Genomic DNA, 17,532 nt, shown 5'->3' on the forward strand with positions numbered 1-17,532 from the left:
GTATACAACCAAATCCCAAAAGAGCGGCGGGGGCGGCGACTGTCGGGAGGACTCAGAGAAAGGAATTTTACAGGTAAGATTTTACAAAAATTCCGTTTTCTCTTACGTCCTCCGACACTCGCCGCCTCTTCATATTCGTCACTATGGGGACGTCCCAAAGCAGTGCAAACATGAGCGGTGGGAAACGCAGTCGCGCCTAAGGCAACGGCGTCACCACATCAGAGAAAGGAACCTTCCCAAGGGAAGGAAACCAGCTGGGTAGCATGAGAAAAAAAGGTGCTCAACAGGAGCAACAACCCAGGAAAAAACAAATAACCTAGGGATAAAATAATATCCCAAACAGCCAAGGGCCCAAGACAAGGGACCCTAAGGAACTGCCGCACTAAGAACCTTGCGGCCAAAGGAAGCATCAGCCGATGCCTGAACATCCACCTTGTAGAACTTCGTGAAGGTGTGAACGGACGACCAAGTCGCCGCCTTACACACCTGGGCCACAGAAGCCCGATGATGACAGGCCCAAGACGTACTCCGAGATCTGGTAGAGTGCGCCTTCACAGGCATAGGAGGAACTTTTCCCTTCAAAGCATATGCCTGTTCAATGGTCTGTCTGAGCCATTTGGCGATGGCAGAAGCCGACGCCGCCATGCCCTTCCGAGGACCCTCTGGAAGGACAAATAAGGAATTCGACTTGCGAAAAGAGTCAGTCGATTTCAGGTAAACCCTGATCGCCCGAACAACATCCAGGGAGTGCAAATCCACCTCCTTCGGATACTTGGGCTTCGCGCAGAGCGAAGGTAGGACAATATCCTCATTGAGGTGAAAATCCGAAATCCTCTTCGGAAGAAAAGAAGGGTTAGGTCGCAAGACCACCTTAACCAAGTGAACGACCAGATACGGAGACCTGCAGGACAAAGCTGCCAGCTCCGACACCCGGCGAGCCGAAGTGATCGCCACCAAAAAGGCAACCTTCTTGGACAACATGGACAATGAGATCTTTCTGATCTGTTCAAAGGGAGCATGTTGTAACACGGACAGAACAAGATTCAAGTCCCAAGGAGGCAGGGGTTCCCTCCTAGGAGGGACCAGAAGTCGCACCCCTTGGACAAAAGTGCTAACCAAGGAGTTAGATGCCACAGGACGTTGAAAAAGAACGGCCAACGCAGACATCTGACCCTTGATCGTAGCCAGCGCCAAACGCTGGTCAACACCCGTTTGAAGGAAGGGCAACACCCTAGACACCGAGTACGTGCGAGGGGAATGCCCCCTGGACTCACACCAGGCAAAATAGGCCTTCCAAGTACGGTAATAGACCTTCCCCGAGGAAGACTTCCTCGCGTTGATCAAAGTGTGAATGACCTCAGGGGAGAGACCCCAATCCTTCAGGTCCTCGGTTTCAACAGCCAGGCCGTCAAAGCCAGCGACTGTAAAGCAGGATGGAATATCGGTCCTTGAGACAGGAAATCTTCTCGAAGAGGCAGACGCCACGGGGCGTCGACCGCCAGATTCACGAGGTCTGCGTACCAGGACCGGCGAGGCCAGTCCGGTGTCACAAGAATCACCGTGTGCGGTTCCGAGTTCAACCTGCAAAGGAATCTGGACAGCAGTTGAACCGGTGGGAATGCGTACAGCAGTCGGTATTGAAGCCACGGAGCTACCAACGCGCCTGACGCGTCTGCCCGAGGATAGCGTGTCCGTGCCACGAACCTTTTCACCTTGTTGTTCAGACGAGACGCGAACAGGTCCACATCTGGAAGACCCCACTTCGTGCACAACATCAGGAAGACATCCGGGTGAAGTGACCATTCCCCCTGGTCCAGGGTCTGGCGACTCAGATAATCCGCCTGCCAGTTCTCCACCCCTGGAATGTGAACTGCCGTTATCGCTCGTAGTTCCAGAATGTTGATCGGAAGAGAGGATTCCTCCACCAAGTTCCCTGGGCGGACAGAACGCCCAGAACACCACCCCAGCCCGACAGGCTGGCATCCGTGGTGACCACCGTCCATGATAGAGGGCGAAAAGACTTGCCCCCCGACACCATCGGGGACTGGAGCCACCACAGAAGATCCCTTCTGGTGCGATGACTCAATGAAATCTGGAGTTCCAGAGATTGCGGTCGCCCGTCCCACCTGGACAGGATCTCCGCCTGGAGACCCCGCGTGTGAAACTGGGCGAAGGGAATCGCCTCGAAAGCTGAGACCATCAATCCCAAACAGCGCATGCACGTCCGGATGGACGAGCACGGAACGTCCCTGAGGGACCTGACCTCTTCCTGAAGAGACCTGAGTTTGTCTTCCGGCAGGAAGACCTTCGCCTGGACTGAGTCCAGAATCATCCCCAGGTAGGGAAGACGAACCGACGGGCACAGCGCCGATTTTGGAAAGTTTATCGTCCAACCAAACTCCTGCAGAGTCTGCATTGTGATGGACAGGTCTGACACCAGACCCTGGTTGGTCGCCGACCGAACCAGAATGTCGTCCAGATACCCCAGGACAGAGATGCCCTGGGCTCTCAACAAAGCCAGAACCGGTGCAAGCACCCTGGTGAACACCCGTGGAGCCGAAGCGAGCCCAAAAGGCAGCGCCACGAATTGGTAATGATCCTCCGCAATGGCGAATCGAAGGTACCTCTGGTGACCCTCGAAAATGGGGATGTGAAGGTACGCATCCTTCAAGTCGATGGAGGCCATGAATTCCCCCGGAACCAGGGCAGCCACCACCGACCGCAGGGATTCCATGCGGAAATTGCGAACCCGCACAAAGCGGTTCAGAGCCTTCAAGTCCAGAATCGGACGCACCTTGCCCTCCTTCCTAAACACGGCGAACAAATTGGAATAGAACCCCTGAAATCTGTCCCGATGAGGCACCGGAACCACTACTCCCTGAGCCCGCAGGTCCCGCACCGCCAGGTGCAGATCCCGCAAATGCTCCGGAGACAGTTGAAGATTTGAGGGAAAAAATCTGCTCTCCGGCCGAGAGAGAAACTCGATCTTGTAGCCAGATCGAACGATTTCCTGAACCCACCTGTCCCGAACACGGGCCAGCCAGGGTTGAAGAAAACCGAGCAAGCGTCCCCCCACCCCAGAACCGGGTGAGGGCGCCCCTTCAGGCCGCACTGTTGTGGGCAGCGGATCTGGACTGGCCGGACTTCTGCTCACCTGTCCACGGCTTCTTCTGGGAGCCTTGGCCTATGAACGGCTTGCCCTTATAGTGCGACCGAAAGGCATGAAAGGAGCCCTGAGAGGGCCGAAAAGAAGCGGTCATCTTACCAGGAGCCGCCTTAGCCTTGTGGAATTGGGGCAAGAGCGTGCTCTTACCACCCGTGATCCCTTTAATCAGTGTATCCAAGGAATCGCCAAAAAGGCGAGATCCGTTATAGGGTAGATTAGCCAAGGTCTTGCGCGAAGACTGGTCCACAGACCAACACTTCAGCCAAATCAGGCGGCGTGACAACACCGCCACACTGTGCACACGTGCAGCCAACGGGACTATATCCAAGTCCGCATCACACAAATACACGACACCCTGATGGATTTGATCCACCATAGCCAATGTCTCTGGCGGGGCAGAGTCAGCCACCAGGACGTGCCTAAGCACCTGCGTCCAAATTGCGACAGCCTGAGCTGCCATAAGTGAAGCAAAAATAGCTTTGAGCATAGAACCGGTAACTGAATAAGTATGACGGGTAAGAGACTCCAGCCTCCTGTCCGTGGCATCCCAGAACACCGGCGTATCCTCAGCAGGAATCGCAGTAGACTTATTCAAAACCGCTACCGCGTGATCCACCGGAGGTGGCACACACCAACGTTCATCAGTAGCGGGCGTGAAAGGATAACGCAGCTTGAATCTACTTGGCACAGCAAAAGGCTTCCGCAGATTGCGCCACTGTTCACTAACAGCGCGCTGAAAATCATCAGTGCAGGGAAAAACCTGTGAAGATCTGCGTTTCCGCTGCGTCCCATAGGAGGCTAAAACAACAGGAGGACATGGCTCATCCTGCAAACACAGTGTTCGTTTGATAGAAACAACCAATACATGTATGAGTGCAAGCTCCTCAGACGAGCCAGGGGGAGAATTATCAACCCCTTCCACCTCAGCCTCCACTTCTGATCCCACAAGATCCAGGGAGGAACGGGACCCCGATAAGGAGACCCCAGCCATAGCAGCCCCATCACCCTCACCCTCGGAATCAGAGGAAATTGAAACTCTGGGCCGTTTAGTGGATCGAGCAGCCACCAGCATTTGCACCTGAGCAGCAAGGTTAGCCACCACAGCAGCCAAATCACCCCCTGGGGGGGAAACAGCAGCCCCTTGGCTTCCCACCAAAGTGAGAGGAAATTTGCTTTCCTGAGAATCCATGCCCCCAAAAAAATTTTGCAGGAGAATAAAGGGTAACTGCCCCTTTAAAAACGCGGTCAGCGCAGCCCACCGCACTCACACACCAGCACAAGCCGACCCCCACAGGGAAAAGCATAAACTCAGGCAAGGATTCAGGACAGAGAGGATAAAACCTGCAGAGACCACCGCTGCTGCTGCTGCCTCGATCGGTGCGCCCAGGAGAAGAGGAAGTGATGTAATACAGGGCGCTCTATCAAAGCCTATGGAGGGCTACAAGAAAATGGCCGCCTGCAGTGCCAGCATGAGGCCGGAGCGATCGCCGCCAAAATGGCGGCGCTTGGCGCCGAAAACGCCGCTCCCGCCCACAGTGAAACACCAGCACACATGCAGTACAGTAAAAAACAATGGCGGACCGCAGCAGCGGTCGCCGCAAGTATGCACAACATGATCCACATCATGCCCCGCAGCACACAGCCTGTCACACAGTAAAAGACAGCACACATTCTGACACAGAGACAGTGCAGTATAGCCCCCCTCCTTGCATTCCACAGAGTGCAGCTAAGACAGATAGGGAGTCCAATAGTGTGAACAGGGGCAGGGTTACACAGTCCCAGACTGACACCCCCCAAACAGACAGGTCCCCGCACAGATACACTTACCTCCTAAATGGCGTGGGGAACCCGCACAAGCGATCAAGCCACTGCACATGGGACAGGGAGAGTCGCAGCCAGGACGCAGGAGAACTGTGGAGCGATACCGCAAAGCGTCCAGTGAGGTAGCCACCTCACCATAGCATCCCTGCAGCGAACAGGGATGGGTCGTTCATCGTGCCAGGAAAAATACCTGACTGAACGCTCGATGGCAGGCTGGGAAGCCACTGACTCACAACCTGCAACCAGGGGAGTCAGCCCGAGACCCAGCCCGCACGATCCTCTTCATCAGAAGGACTAACTAATGCTGACAAAAGTAACAGCTAAGTAAAGAGAGAGAAAAAAACTCAAATAAAATCAAAAAAAGAGAAAAGGCTGAGACAAAATGCCCCAGCATAGAGACATCCAGCTACTCCTGACAAGCTAGATATTGAAACTGAGGTATGGATACAGGAAGTAGGAGGTTATTGACTGAGGGGACCACCCCCTTGGGGTGGGATATGTTAAAAGCCTTAATATTGACATATTCTGTTGCCTAGCTACTCCTACGGAGCAAAGATCATAACCCATAGTGACGAATATGAAGAGGCGGCGACTATCGGAGGACGTAAGAGAAACTGGGATTTTGCCAGGCACTAAAAGTTCATATGACTACTTACAGGCAAAAAACGGAATTTTTGTAAAATCTTACCTGTAAAATTCCTTTCTCTGAGTCCTCCGACAGTCGCCGCCCCTTCATATTCGTCACTAATGGGTTATTGACCTTTGCTCCGTAGGAGTGGCTAGACAACAGAATATGTTAATATCAAAGCTTTTAGCATACCCCACCCCCAGGGGGTGGTCCCCTCAGTCAATACCCTCCTGCTTCCTGCATTCCAACCTCAGTTTCAGTAGCATAGCAGTAGAGTACATAAACAAAACCCCAAAAGAGGGGCGGGGGCGGCGACTGTCGGAGGACTCAGAGAAAGGAATTTTACAGGTAAGATTTTACAAAAATTCAGTTTTCTCTTACGTCCTCCGACAGTCGCCGCCCCTTCATATTCGTCACCAATGGGACGTCCCAAAGCAGTGTAGACATGAGGGGTGGGGAAAAAAAGCAGCCGCGCCTAAGGCAACGCAATACCCACATCAGAGAAAGGAACCTTACCAAAGGAAGGAAACCAACTGGGCAACATAAAAAAAACTTGCTCAACAGGAGCAACAACCCAGGAAAGAACAAGTAACCCAGGGGTAAAAATACCCCAACAGTCAAGGACCCAAACCAGGGACCCTAAGGCACTGCCGCACTAAGAACTTTGCGGCCAAAGGAAGCATCTGCCGATGCCTGAACATCCACCTTGTAAAATTTTGAAAAGGTGTGAACGGACGACCAAGTCGCCGCCTTACACACCTGGGCCACAGAAGCCCGATGATGACAGGCCCAAGACGCACTCAGATCTTGTAGAGTGCGCCTTCACAGGCATGGGGAGAACTTTCCCCTTCAAATCATAGGCCTGCTCAATGGTCAGTCTGATCCATTTGGCGATGGTAAAAGCCGAGGCCGCCATGCCCTTCCGAGGTCCCTCTGGAAGGACAAATAGAGAATCCGTCTTGCGAAAGGATTCAGTCGATGACAGGTAAACCCTGATCGCCCGAACAACATCCAAGGAATGCAAAGCCACTTCCTTTGGATGTTTAGGCTTTGCACAAAGCGAAGGCAGAACAATGTCCTCATTGAGGTGAAATTCCGAGATCCTCTTCGGAAGGAAAGAAGGGTTAGGACGCAAGACCACCTTATCCAAATGAACCACCAAATACGGAGATCTGCAGGACAAGGCAGCCAGCTCCGACACCCTGCGAGCCGAAGTGACCGCTACCAAAAAGGCAACCTTCTTGGACAACATAGACAACGAGATCTCCCTGATTTTTTCAAAGGGAGCATGTTGCAAAACGGACAGAACAAGATTCAAGTCCCATGGAGGCAAAGGCCCCCTCCTAGGAGGGACCAGATGCCGCACCCCTTAAACAAAGGTGCCAACTAGAGAATTAGACGCCACAGGGTGCTGAAAGAGAACGGCCAGAGCAGAAATCTGACCCTTAATCGTGGCCAACGCCAAACGCTGGTCCACGCCCGTTTGAAGAAAAGCCAACACCCTTGATACCGAGTATGAACGAGGGGAATACCCCCTGGACTCACACCAGGCAAAATAGGCCTTCCAAGTACGGTAGTAAACCTTCCCCGAAGAGGACTTTCTAGCCTTAATCAAGGTGTGAATGACCTCAGGGGATAGACCCCTATCCTTCAGGATCTGGGTTTCAACAGCCAGGCCGTCAAAGCCAGCGACTGTAAAGCAGGATGAAATATCGGCCCTTGAGACAGGAGATCGTCTCGAAGAGGCAGACGCCACGGAGCGTCGACCGCCAGATTCACGAGGTCTGCGTACCAAGACCGGCGAGACCAGTCTGGTGACACCAGAATCACCGTTTTCGGTTCCGAGGCCAACCTCCGAAGGAACCTGGACAGCAGCTGAATCGGGGGAAAGGCATACATCAGACGATACTGATGCCAGGGCGCCACCAACGCGTCTGAGGCGTCTGCCCGAGGATCGCGCGTTCTTGCCACGAACCTTTCCACCTTGTTGTTCAGACGAGACGCGAACAGGTACACAACTGGGGACTCCCACTTCTCGCACAACATCCGAAAGACATCCGGGTGAAGGGACCATTCTCCCTGGTCCAGGGTCTGGCGGCTCAGATAATCCGCCTGCCAGTTTTCCACCCCCGGAATGTGAACAGCAGATATCGCCGGGACGTGCGTCTCGGCCCAAGACAGAATGTCGGCTACTTCCCGAGCCGCTCGGGCACTCCTGCTGCCCCCTTGGTGGTTGATGTAGGCCACCGCTGTGGCATTGTCCGTCTGCACCCGAACCGGACGGCCCTGCAGCCTGTCCGACCAACGCCGAAGGCAGAGATTTATCGCTCGCAATTCCAGAATGTTGATTCGGAAGGGAGGATTCCTCCTCCGACCAAGTTCCCTGGGCAGACAGAACGCCCAGAACACCACCCCAGCCCGACAGGCTGGTATCCGTGGTGATCACAGTCCACGAGCAAGGGCGAAAGGACTTGCCCCCCGACACCACCGGGGACTGGAGCCACCACAGAAGGTCCCTTCTGGTGCGATGACTCAACGAAATCTGGAGATCCAGAGATTGCGGTCGTCCGTCCCACCTGGCCAAAATCTCCCTTTGGAGACCCCGCGTGTGAAACTGGGCAAAGGATATCGCCTCGAAAGCCGAGACCATCAGTCCCAGACACCTCATGCACGTCCGGAGGGACGAACACTGAACGTCCCTGAGGAACCCGACTTCTTCTTGAAGCTTCCGGAGCTTGTCTTCCGGCAGGAAGACCCTCGCCTGAACAGAGTCCAGGATCATTCCCAGGTAAGGGAGACGAACCGACTGACACAGCGTCGACTTTGAAAAATTTATCGTCCAACCGAACTCTTGCAGAGTCTGCATCGTGACGTACAGGTCGTTCACCAGGCCCTGACTGGTCGCAGACCGAACCAGAATGTCGTCCAGATACCCCAGGATCGAGATGCCCTGGGCTCTCAACAAAGCCAGAACCGGCGCAAGCACCTTGGTGAAAACCCGCGGAGCCGAGGAGAGACCAAAGGGCAACGCCACGAACTGGAAGTGATCCTCCGCAATGGCGAATCGAAGGTACTGCTAGTGACCCTCGAAAATGGGAATGTGAAGGTATGCATCCTTCAAGTCGATGGAGGCCATGAATTCCCCCGGAACCAGGGCAGCCACCACCGAGCGCAGGGATTCCATGCGGAACTTGCGAACCCGCACAAAGCGGTTCAGAGCTTTCAAGTCCAGAATCGGACGTACCTTGCCCTCCTTTCTGGGCACAGTGAACAGATTTGAATAGAACCCCCGAAATCTGTCCCGATGAGGCACCGGAATCACCACTCCCTGAGCCCGCAGGTCCCGCACCGCCAGGTGCAGATCCCGCAAGCGCTCCGAAAACAGCTGAAGATTTGAGGGAAAAAATCTGCCCGCCGGCCAAGAGAGAAACTCGATCTTGTAACCAGATCGAGCGATTTCCTGAACCCACCTGTCCCGAACGCGGGCCAGCCAGGGTTGAAGAAAACCGAGCAAACGTCCCCCCACCCCAGAACTGGGTGAGGGCGCCCCTTCAGGCCGCATTGTTATGGGCAGCGGACCCGGACTGGCCGGACTTCTGCTTACCTGTCCACGGCTTCTTCTGGGAGCCTTGTCCCTTGAAGGGCTTACCCTTATAGTGCGACCGAAAGGCACGAAAGGACCCCTGAGAGGGCCTAAACGAAGCATTCTTCTTACCGCGAACAAACTTAGACTTGTGAGACTGGGGCAAAAGAGTACCCCCAGAAACACCCTTGATCAGAGTATCCAAGGATTCGCCAAAAAGGCGAGAGCCCGCGTAAGGTAAATTAGCCAAAGTCTTGCGAGAAGATTGGTTAACAGACCAACATTTCAGCCAGATCAGGCGGCGGTTCAACACCGCCACACTCTGCAGACGCGCAGCCAAAGGGACCATATCTAGGTCCGCATCACACAAATACATGACACCCTGATGAATCTGATCCACCATAGCCAATGTCGACGGCGAAGCAGAGTCAGCCACCAGAGCGCGCCTGAGCACCTGCGTCCAATCGGCAATAGCCTGGGCCGCCATAATGGAAGCAAAAATAGGCTTCAGCATAGAGCCCGCAACCGTATAAGAGTGACGGGCCAGAGACTCCAATCTCCTGTCCGTAGGGTCCCGGAACACCGGGGTATCATCAGCAGGAATCGCAGTGGATTTATTCAAAATCGCCACCGCGTGATCCACCTGAGGCGGCACACGCCAACGCTCATCAGTAGCCGGTGTAAAAGGATAACGCAGCTTGAACCTACTCGGCACAGCAAAAGGTTTCTTTATGTTGCGCCATTGCTCCTCAACAGCGCGCTGAAATTCCGTAGAGCAAGGAAAAACCTGCGACATTTTGCGTTTTCTCTGTGTCCCATAAGAGGACATCAAAGCAGGAGGACATGGTTCATCCTCCAAATGCAGCGTTTGCTTGATAGAAGCAACCAACTCATCCATGATTGCAAGCTCTTCGGACGAGCCAGGGGGAGAATTATCAACCCCTTCCACCTCAGCCTCCCCTTCAGACCCCGCAAGGTCTAAAGAAGAACGAGACCCTGAGAAGGGCACACCAGCCATAGCATCCCCATCGCCCTCTGAATCAGAGGAAATGGACACCCTGGGCCTTTTCGTGGAACGATCAGCCACCAGCATCTGCACCTGAGCAGCAAGGTTAGCCACAATAGCACCCAGATCAGCCCCCTCAGGGTAAGCAGCAGCAACCCCCTGGCCCCCTACCAAGGAGGGAGGAAACTTGCTTTCCTGAGAATCCATGCCCCAGTAACTTAGGAAAAAAAGTACTGCCCCTTTAAGGCCGCGGCGATCGCTCACCGCACTCACAGAAACACACTGACCCACCGGGCTAGGAATACAAAGGCAAGGAATACAGGAATGGAAGGTAAAACCTGGAGAGGTCACACAGGCTGCTGCTTCATCGATCGCTGTCCTCAGAGCAAAAGGAAGTGATGCGAGACTGACCGCCCACATAAAGCCTATGTAAGGCTACACAAACATGGCCGCCGGCCGAGGCTATAGAGGCAGAAACACTGACATGTGGCCCGCGCGATCGCCGCCAAAACGGCGCTCTCCCACACAGGGTCGGTCACCACAAAATAGTCACAAAAAAATGGCGGACTGCAGTAGCGGCCGCCGCACAGTATGCCCACAACATGTCTTACACAAGCATGTCCTTCACAGCACACAGCATGTCACACAGCCTGTTACACAGAGCAGAGCAGGAGAGCCCCCCCCCCCCCCCTTGCAGCCCACAGAGAGCAGCTATACTGACAGGGAGCTCAACATTATGCACAGACATTCAGGGTCCCACAGTCCCAGACTGACACCCAAGACAGACAGGTCCCCACACAGAAATACACTTACCATCCGGATGGTGTGGGGAGCCTGCACAAGCGATCAAACCGCTGCACCAAGGACAGGGAGAGTCGCAGCCAGGATGCAGTGGAATTGCGGTGCGAAACCGCATGGCGTCCAGTGAGGTAGCCACCTCACCGCAGCATCCCCGCAGCGGACAGGGATGGGTCGTTCATATTTGCCAGGGAAACCTAGCTGAACGCTCGATGGCAGGCTGGGAAGCCACTGGCCCTGAACCCCGGATAACCAGGGAGTCCAGCCTGAGACCCAGCACCGCACGATCATCTTCATCAGAAGACCTGACTAGAGCTGAAAATAAACAGCTAAGTAAAGAAAGAGAAAAAAACTCCAAATAAAATCAAAAAGAGAGAAGAAGCTGAGGCTGAAAAGCCCCAGCACAGGAAACGTCTAACCTACTCCTGAGCTAGACAAATGAAACTGAGGTTGGAATGCAGGAAGCAGGAGGGTATTGACTGAGGGGACCACCCCCTGGGGGTGGGGTATGCTAAAAGCTTTGATATTAACATATTCTGTTGTCTAGCCACTCCTACAGAGCAAAGGTCAATAACCCATTGGTGACGAATATGAAGGGGCGGCGACTGTCGGAGGACGTAAGAGAAAGTGGGTTATCTATTACAAGTAAAGCTTTCATATAACTTGAATATGGGTCTGATCTATCTATACAGAGATACAATTGCCTCTTACCGTCCTTTAGTAAAATCTCTGAATCTGCATCTAAACTCTACTACTTATCTGTAATAACATTGTAGTGCCAGTTTGATTAATTGCAGCAATAAAATAAATCAACCATACACAAGTGAAACATAACAGCTTACAGGATCTCTCATGCCATCGCCAGTCTTGCCCAGGCCTTCACCTTTTTTCCATCCCATCTTCTCAAGCATTTTCCTTCCTTTGTTGCGGTCACTGATTTCACTGCATAAAAGAAAACCACATGACACTTTGCTGTTACTTTATAGCACTGAACTTTTACTTCCAAATGTTTCCAGGCCTCAATTCATGTATAACTGGAATATTTACTATAGTTAAGAGAACAGTAGGAATGCACTGCCCAGTTTTCGGCAGGCCCTACTGTAAGTTAAGTTATAAAATTAAAATTGATTTCTCACTGCTTTTTTTGTCCCCAATGTACTTATAAACTCCATTGTCAAAAGTTTGGGGACACCTATGTGAACTTGTTGAATGTACCATTCCAAAACTATAGCCATTCATATGAAGTTGCAGTTATCACAGCCTTTGCACTTCAGTGAAGTTTTTCTACTGACTGTGGAATGTGTTTTTTGGGAATTTGTGCCCACTCTGCCCATTTTTCAGGGCAGGTTCTTATGTTGAACGAGAAGACTCCGTTCACAAATGTAGTTCATCCCAGGTGCTCAACAGGGTTGAGGGGCAGGGCTCTAAGTAGGCCACTTCTGTGTTCTAAGGTTGCACCAATACCGTTTTTTTTTACCAGAGAGTATAAAGTACCGATACCTTCGATCAAGTACTCACTGATACCGAGTACTGATACCTTTGTGGTACGATTTGAGCCCATACAAAATGAATGAGCTCAAAATTGCATGCGATTTGAGCAGGAATGCAGTGCGATACCCACGCTGCTCCTATGTGAACCCTGTCTGAAGTCAGAATGAATAACCTGGATTTACGTAGGAGTGGTGGGAGAAACCAAATGCGATTCGGACAGGAATTGCTCCGCCTATCTTGTTCAAATCGCATGCAATTCTTTGCAGTGGAATTTGAGCCCATTAATTTTGTATGGGCTCAAACTGTACTGCAAACGGTATCGGTTTTAGGTATTGGGAGCATTTGCACGAGTACTTATGCGAATGCTCAGTATAGGCACAGATGCCGGTATCGGTGCAACCCTAGTTCTTTCACAGACTTATCAAATCTTTATAAAGTTGGCTTTGTGCACAGGGGAACAGTCATGCTGCAAACACAAAAGCCTTCACCAAACTGTGGCTCCAAGGTTGGAATCGCACAACTGTCTAAAATGACTAAGTGCTGAAGTATTAACAGTACCCTTCACTGGAAACCTATGAACACATTAATTTGAAGGGGTGTCCAATGTGCCTGAACCTCTATTAGATTTCTTGTACAGCCTTGTGCTAGCAATACATGCAGACAAAACAACAAATCACAAATAAACGTTAAGTCACCATAGCTATGATATATCAAGATGAAGCTTACACATGTACAGATGCTGGAGCTTCCTCTCTGTGGAAGGTGCCTTCACTTCCCACCACCTCTCGCCGTCTGCTCGCTCTGTCTTTGTACTTGGGATTTCTCAGCACTTTGTTGTCTTCTTGGTCTACACCCTAAAAGGAAAGCGAGGGGGTACCTTCCATCAAGGTATACAAAAAAAGCAATAGGAGGGACATTTACCAGTATATCATCCTAAGAACAGGCAGTTTCACTAAGAAAATGGGATTTTTGACATACCATAAAATCAATTTCTCTTATGTTCATTGACGGACACAGCTCCTGATATTCTTAACCATTGGGTTATACTGCACCCTACAGGAGTACGATACGAAGTAGAAAAAAAAAAAAAGTCTGGCTACGCCTATGGGCAGTCCCAGGGGGTATACTCTCTCTCTGCTATAGGTACACAGTTTTGTTACAAGCAGTATCAGAGAAAATACAACTCCATAGAGGGGTGGGTGCTGTGTCCATCAATGAACATAAGAGAAATTGATTTTATGGTAAGTCAAAAATCCCATTTTCTCTTTCGTTCATTGACAGACACAGCTCCTGATATTCTTAACCATTGGACGTCCTAAAGCAGTGTTAAAAATGAGGGATGGTAACAGCAAAAAATTCCCAAGGCTAAAAACAGTAGCCAACCAGGCAACAGGGGCTCAACCAAAACAATACACCCTCAAAGGGGACCAGAGAAAGAAAACCCCCTAAGTTGGTGGGACTACAAGTGCAACCACACATCCGATTAGTATAAAACTGGATTTTTGTCTTAGCATAAAATCCTTTTCTCTGAGGATCACTGACGGACACAGCTCCATGTCTTCAGACCATTGGGCTTTATGCTGCTCTCTCTTCAGGAGTAGGACTAAACGGAAACCTTTTTGGTTACGCACCTAGGGCAGTCCCAGAGGGTATACCATCACTTCCTGCTATAAGACTCCAGTTTGTAACAAGCAGTGTCAGAAGAACATATAAACACAACCCAACAGAGGGGCAGGTGCTGTGTCCGCCAGCGATCCTCAGAGAAAAGGATTTTACAGTAAGACAAAAATCCAGTTTTCTCTTTCGTTCACTGACGGACACAGCTCCTTGTCTTCAGATCATTGAGATGTCCCAAAGCAGTGTCAATATGAGGGGTGGGGAAAAAAACACAGCAATACGCAGAATTCCCATCAAGGCTAAACATAGCCAACCAGGTAAAAACAGGAGCTCAACTAATAACAGGAGCTCACCACTAGGAAAAAATTACATCCTCAAGAAGCGAAAGCCTCTGCAACTGCAGCCTGCAAGACTTTGCGGCAAAACGCTGCATACGAAGATGCAAGTACATCCACCTTATAAAACTTTGTGAATGTGTATACAGACGACCACGCCAGTCACCTTGAACACCTAAACCACTGACGCCTGATGACGGAAGGCCCAGGAGGCACTGAGCACTAGGGCTGCACGATATTGGGGAAAAAAAGTATATTGCGATATTTCGTTTTTAACTATATATATCGCGATATTTCTCCAGACAGTCTCCGGAGGAGGGATCAGTTAGCAGAGCTCAGCTTTCTGCCAGGGGATCCACCACACTCCTAGAACTTCTCCTGCCCGAGCCTTCTGTCGGAGCCAGAGTGTAGAGGAAGCGGGCTGTCGGTAGCAGCCTTTGTCCCGCAGTGCTCCTCCGCCATGCTCCGGACGTCTCCCCCCTCTCCTGCTGCAAACACTGTTCCGCCGCCATGCTCCGGATGTCTCCCCCCTCTCCTGCTGCAAACACTGTTCCGCCGCCATGCTCCGGACGTCCCCCCCCCTCTCCTGCTGCAAACACTGTTCCGCCGCCATGCTCCGGACCTCTCCCCCCTCTCCTGCTGCAAACACTGTTCCGCCGCCATGCTCCGGACGTCTCCCCCCTCTCCTGCTGCAAACACTGTTCCGCCGCCATGCTCCGGACGTCTCCCCCCTCTCCTGCTGCAAACACTGTTCTGCCGCCATGCAATCCGCCCCGTACTCCAGCCCTCCCTCTTAGTCAACAGCCGACCATTACTCCGCCCTTCTCCGCCCATTGTCTCTCCATTGAAAAACATTACAGCCTGATCCCGCCCCCGATGCAGCCAGGAGAGACAATGGGCGGAGTAATGGTCGGCTGGATACTAGAGGCAGAGCTGGGAGGGAAGTGTGGGACGGACGCAGTCACTGTAAGTCCTCTGCCTAATGCCTGAATATCGTGGCTTCGGCGATATGAATATCGCCCGTGCCTGCAGAACGATAGTCGATATCACATCGACTATCGTTCAGCCTTACTGAGCACCCTCGTAAAATCCGCTTTAACAGGAAAAGGAGGAACCTGACCCTTAATGGAATAGGCCTGCACCACCATCTGCCTGATCCACTTGGAAATGGCCGCAGCAGACGCGGCCTGCCCCTTATGAAGTCTATCTGTAAGAACAAACAAAGAATCAGATTTTTGAATCGGATCAGTCACCGCCAGATTTTGGCTTAGGACATGCAGACGGTAACACAATATCCTCATTCGAAGGAAAGCCTGACAGGGTCGCAACACCACTTTGTCCCTATGAATCACTAGGTAAGGCAACCGACAGGACAACGCAGCCAACTCAGACACCAAATGTGCGGAAGTAATAGCTACTAAGAAAACCACCTTCTGCGACAGAGTGAGCAGAGGAAGTTCTCATAGTTATATAGTTAGCGAGGGTGGAAAAAAAAGACATCAGTCCATCCAGTTCAACCCATAATGTGTGTGTGTGTATGCTGTTAACCGTACATTGTATACCCCTTTATGTTGTCGTCTTTAAGGTGCCCATCTAATAGTTTTTTTTAAACTAACGATGCTTCCTGCTGATACGACTGCTTGTGGAAGAGAATTCCACATCCTTACCGCTCTGACAGTAAAGAACCCCTTACGTAGTTTAAGGCTAAACCGCTTTTTTTCTCGTTTTAGTGAGTGGCCCTGTGTCTTATTGTATTCCCTTTCTCTGAAAAGCTTGTTCCTTATGCTATGGTCACCAGTACAGTATTTGTACATTGATATCATATCCCCTCTCAAAGGTCTCTTCTCCAGAGAGAAAAAGTTCAATGCTTGCAGTCTTTCCTCATAGCTGATGTCCTCCATTCCTCTAATTATCTTAACTTATCTCCTCCAGTTCCAGCACATCCTTTCTGAGGACCGGTGCCCATAACTGGATGGCATATTCAAGATGTGGCCGGACCAGAGTCTTGTAAAGTGGGAGAATATTTCTCTTTATTTCTGGAGTGAATATAGCTGCCAGTATTTGGTTGGCTTTGCGTGCAGTGGCTTGGCAATGCATGCCACTGCCAAGCCTGTTGTCCACTAGGACCCCCAGGTCCTTTTCCATCTTAGATTCACCCAGAGGTTCCCCCCCCCCCCCCCCAGCGAGTAACTTGCGTTCGTATTTCTGACACCCAAGTGCATTACGTTACATTTTTCAACATTAAACCTCATCTGCCATGTAGTTGCCCACCTCCATTATTTTGTTCAGGTCTGCTTGTAAGGTTACCACATCATGTATAGAAGATATTGGCCTGCTTAGCTTCACATCGTACACAAACACCGAGATTGTGCTGGATATCCCAGTCTCTAGGTCATTTATGAATAAATTAAACAGGCTTGGTCCCAAGACATATTCTTGGGGGACCCCACTTTCCACATCCACCCAATCAGGGTACTCCCCATTTATCACCACCCTCTGGACTCGCCCCTGGAACCAGTTCTCTATCCAGGTACTCCCCCTATGGTCCATACCTATGTACCTTAGTTTGTACAGTAGGCGTTTGTGGGGAACGGTGTCAAATGCCTTTGCAAAGTCCAGATACACCACATCCACAGGTCTTCCTTTATCTACATGGCAACTCACTTCATCATAGAAGGTTAATAGACTGGTCTGGCAAGAATGAGTTTTCATGAATCCATGCTCATTACTATTACTGATTCCCACTGTGGAAAGTAAGTTCTTGGCCAGATGGCAAGGTCCCTTTGAAATTGTGGAAAAAAATAGGGGAGGTAAATTATAGAGTCCACCAACCAGGCAAGAGGAAGCCGTATCAAATATATCACGTAAACTTGTTAAAGCCCTGGATGGACAGGGAACCGGTGACCTCCCTGGCTGGTGTAAGACTTGAACCTCAGGTTGGTGTGGAGAGTGTCCAAGTAGCAAATACACTGTCTAAAGTCCAAAGTCAGCAAGCAAAGGCGTTCTTGCAGAGAAATAAAGAAAAAATTTCAGACTTGCCAGGTCTTACTACGGTTATCGAGCATAATGTTATCACAGAACCAGGGG

The 17,532-nt window shown here is 51.3% G+C and overlaps 1 protein-coding gene across 1 annotated transcript in view; it reads right to left on the reverse strand.

Moving 5' to 3' along the window:
• Positions 1–17,532, reverse strand: part of AGGF1 (angiogenic factor with G-patch and FHA domains 1) — a 139,953-nt gene that overhangs the window by 10,909 nt on the left and 111,512 nt on the right. Inside the window, exons 12-13 of the mRNA XM_082275665.1 lie at positions 13,220–13,347; positions 11,845–11,944 (exon numbers count right to left, since the gene is read on the reverse strand). Of these exons, the coding sequence (XP_082131791.1) occupies positions 11,845–11,944; positions 13,220–13,347 (228 nt within the window). The remainder of the gene's footprint in view (positions 1–11,844; positions 11,945–13,219; positions 13,348–17,532) is intronic.

The sequence above is a fragment of the Pelophylax lessonae genome (assembly GCF_965119305.1).
Source record: "Pelophylax lessonae genome assembly, chromosome: 1".
NCBI classification, from domain to species: domain Eukaryota; kingdom Metazoa; phylum Chordata; class Amphibia; order Anura; family Ranidae; genus Pelophylax; species Pelophylax lessonae.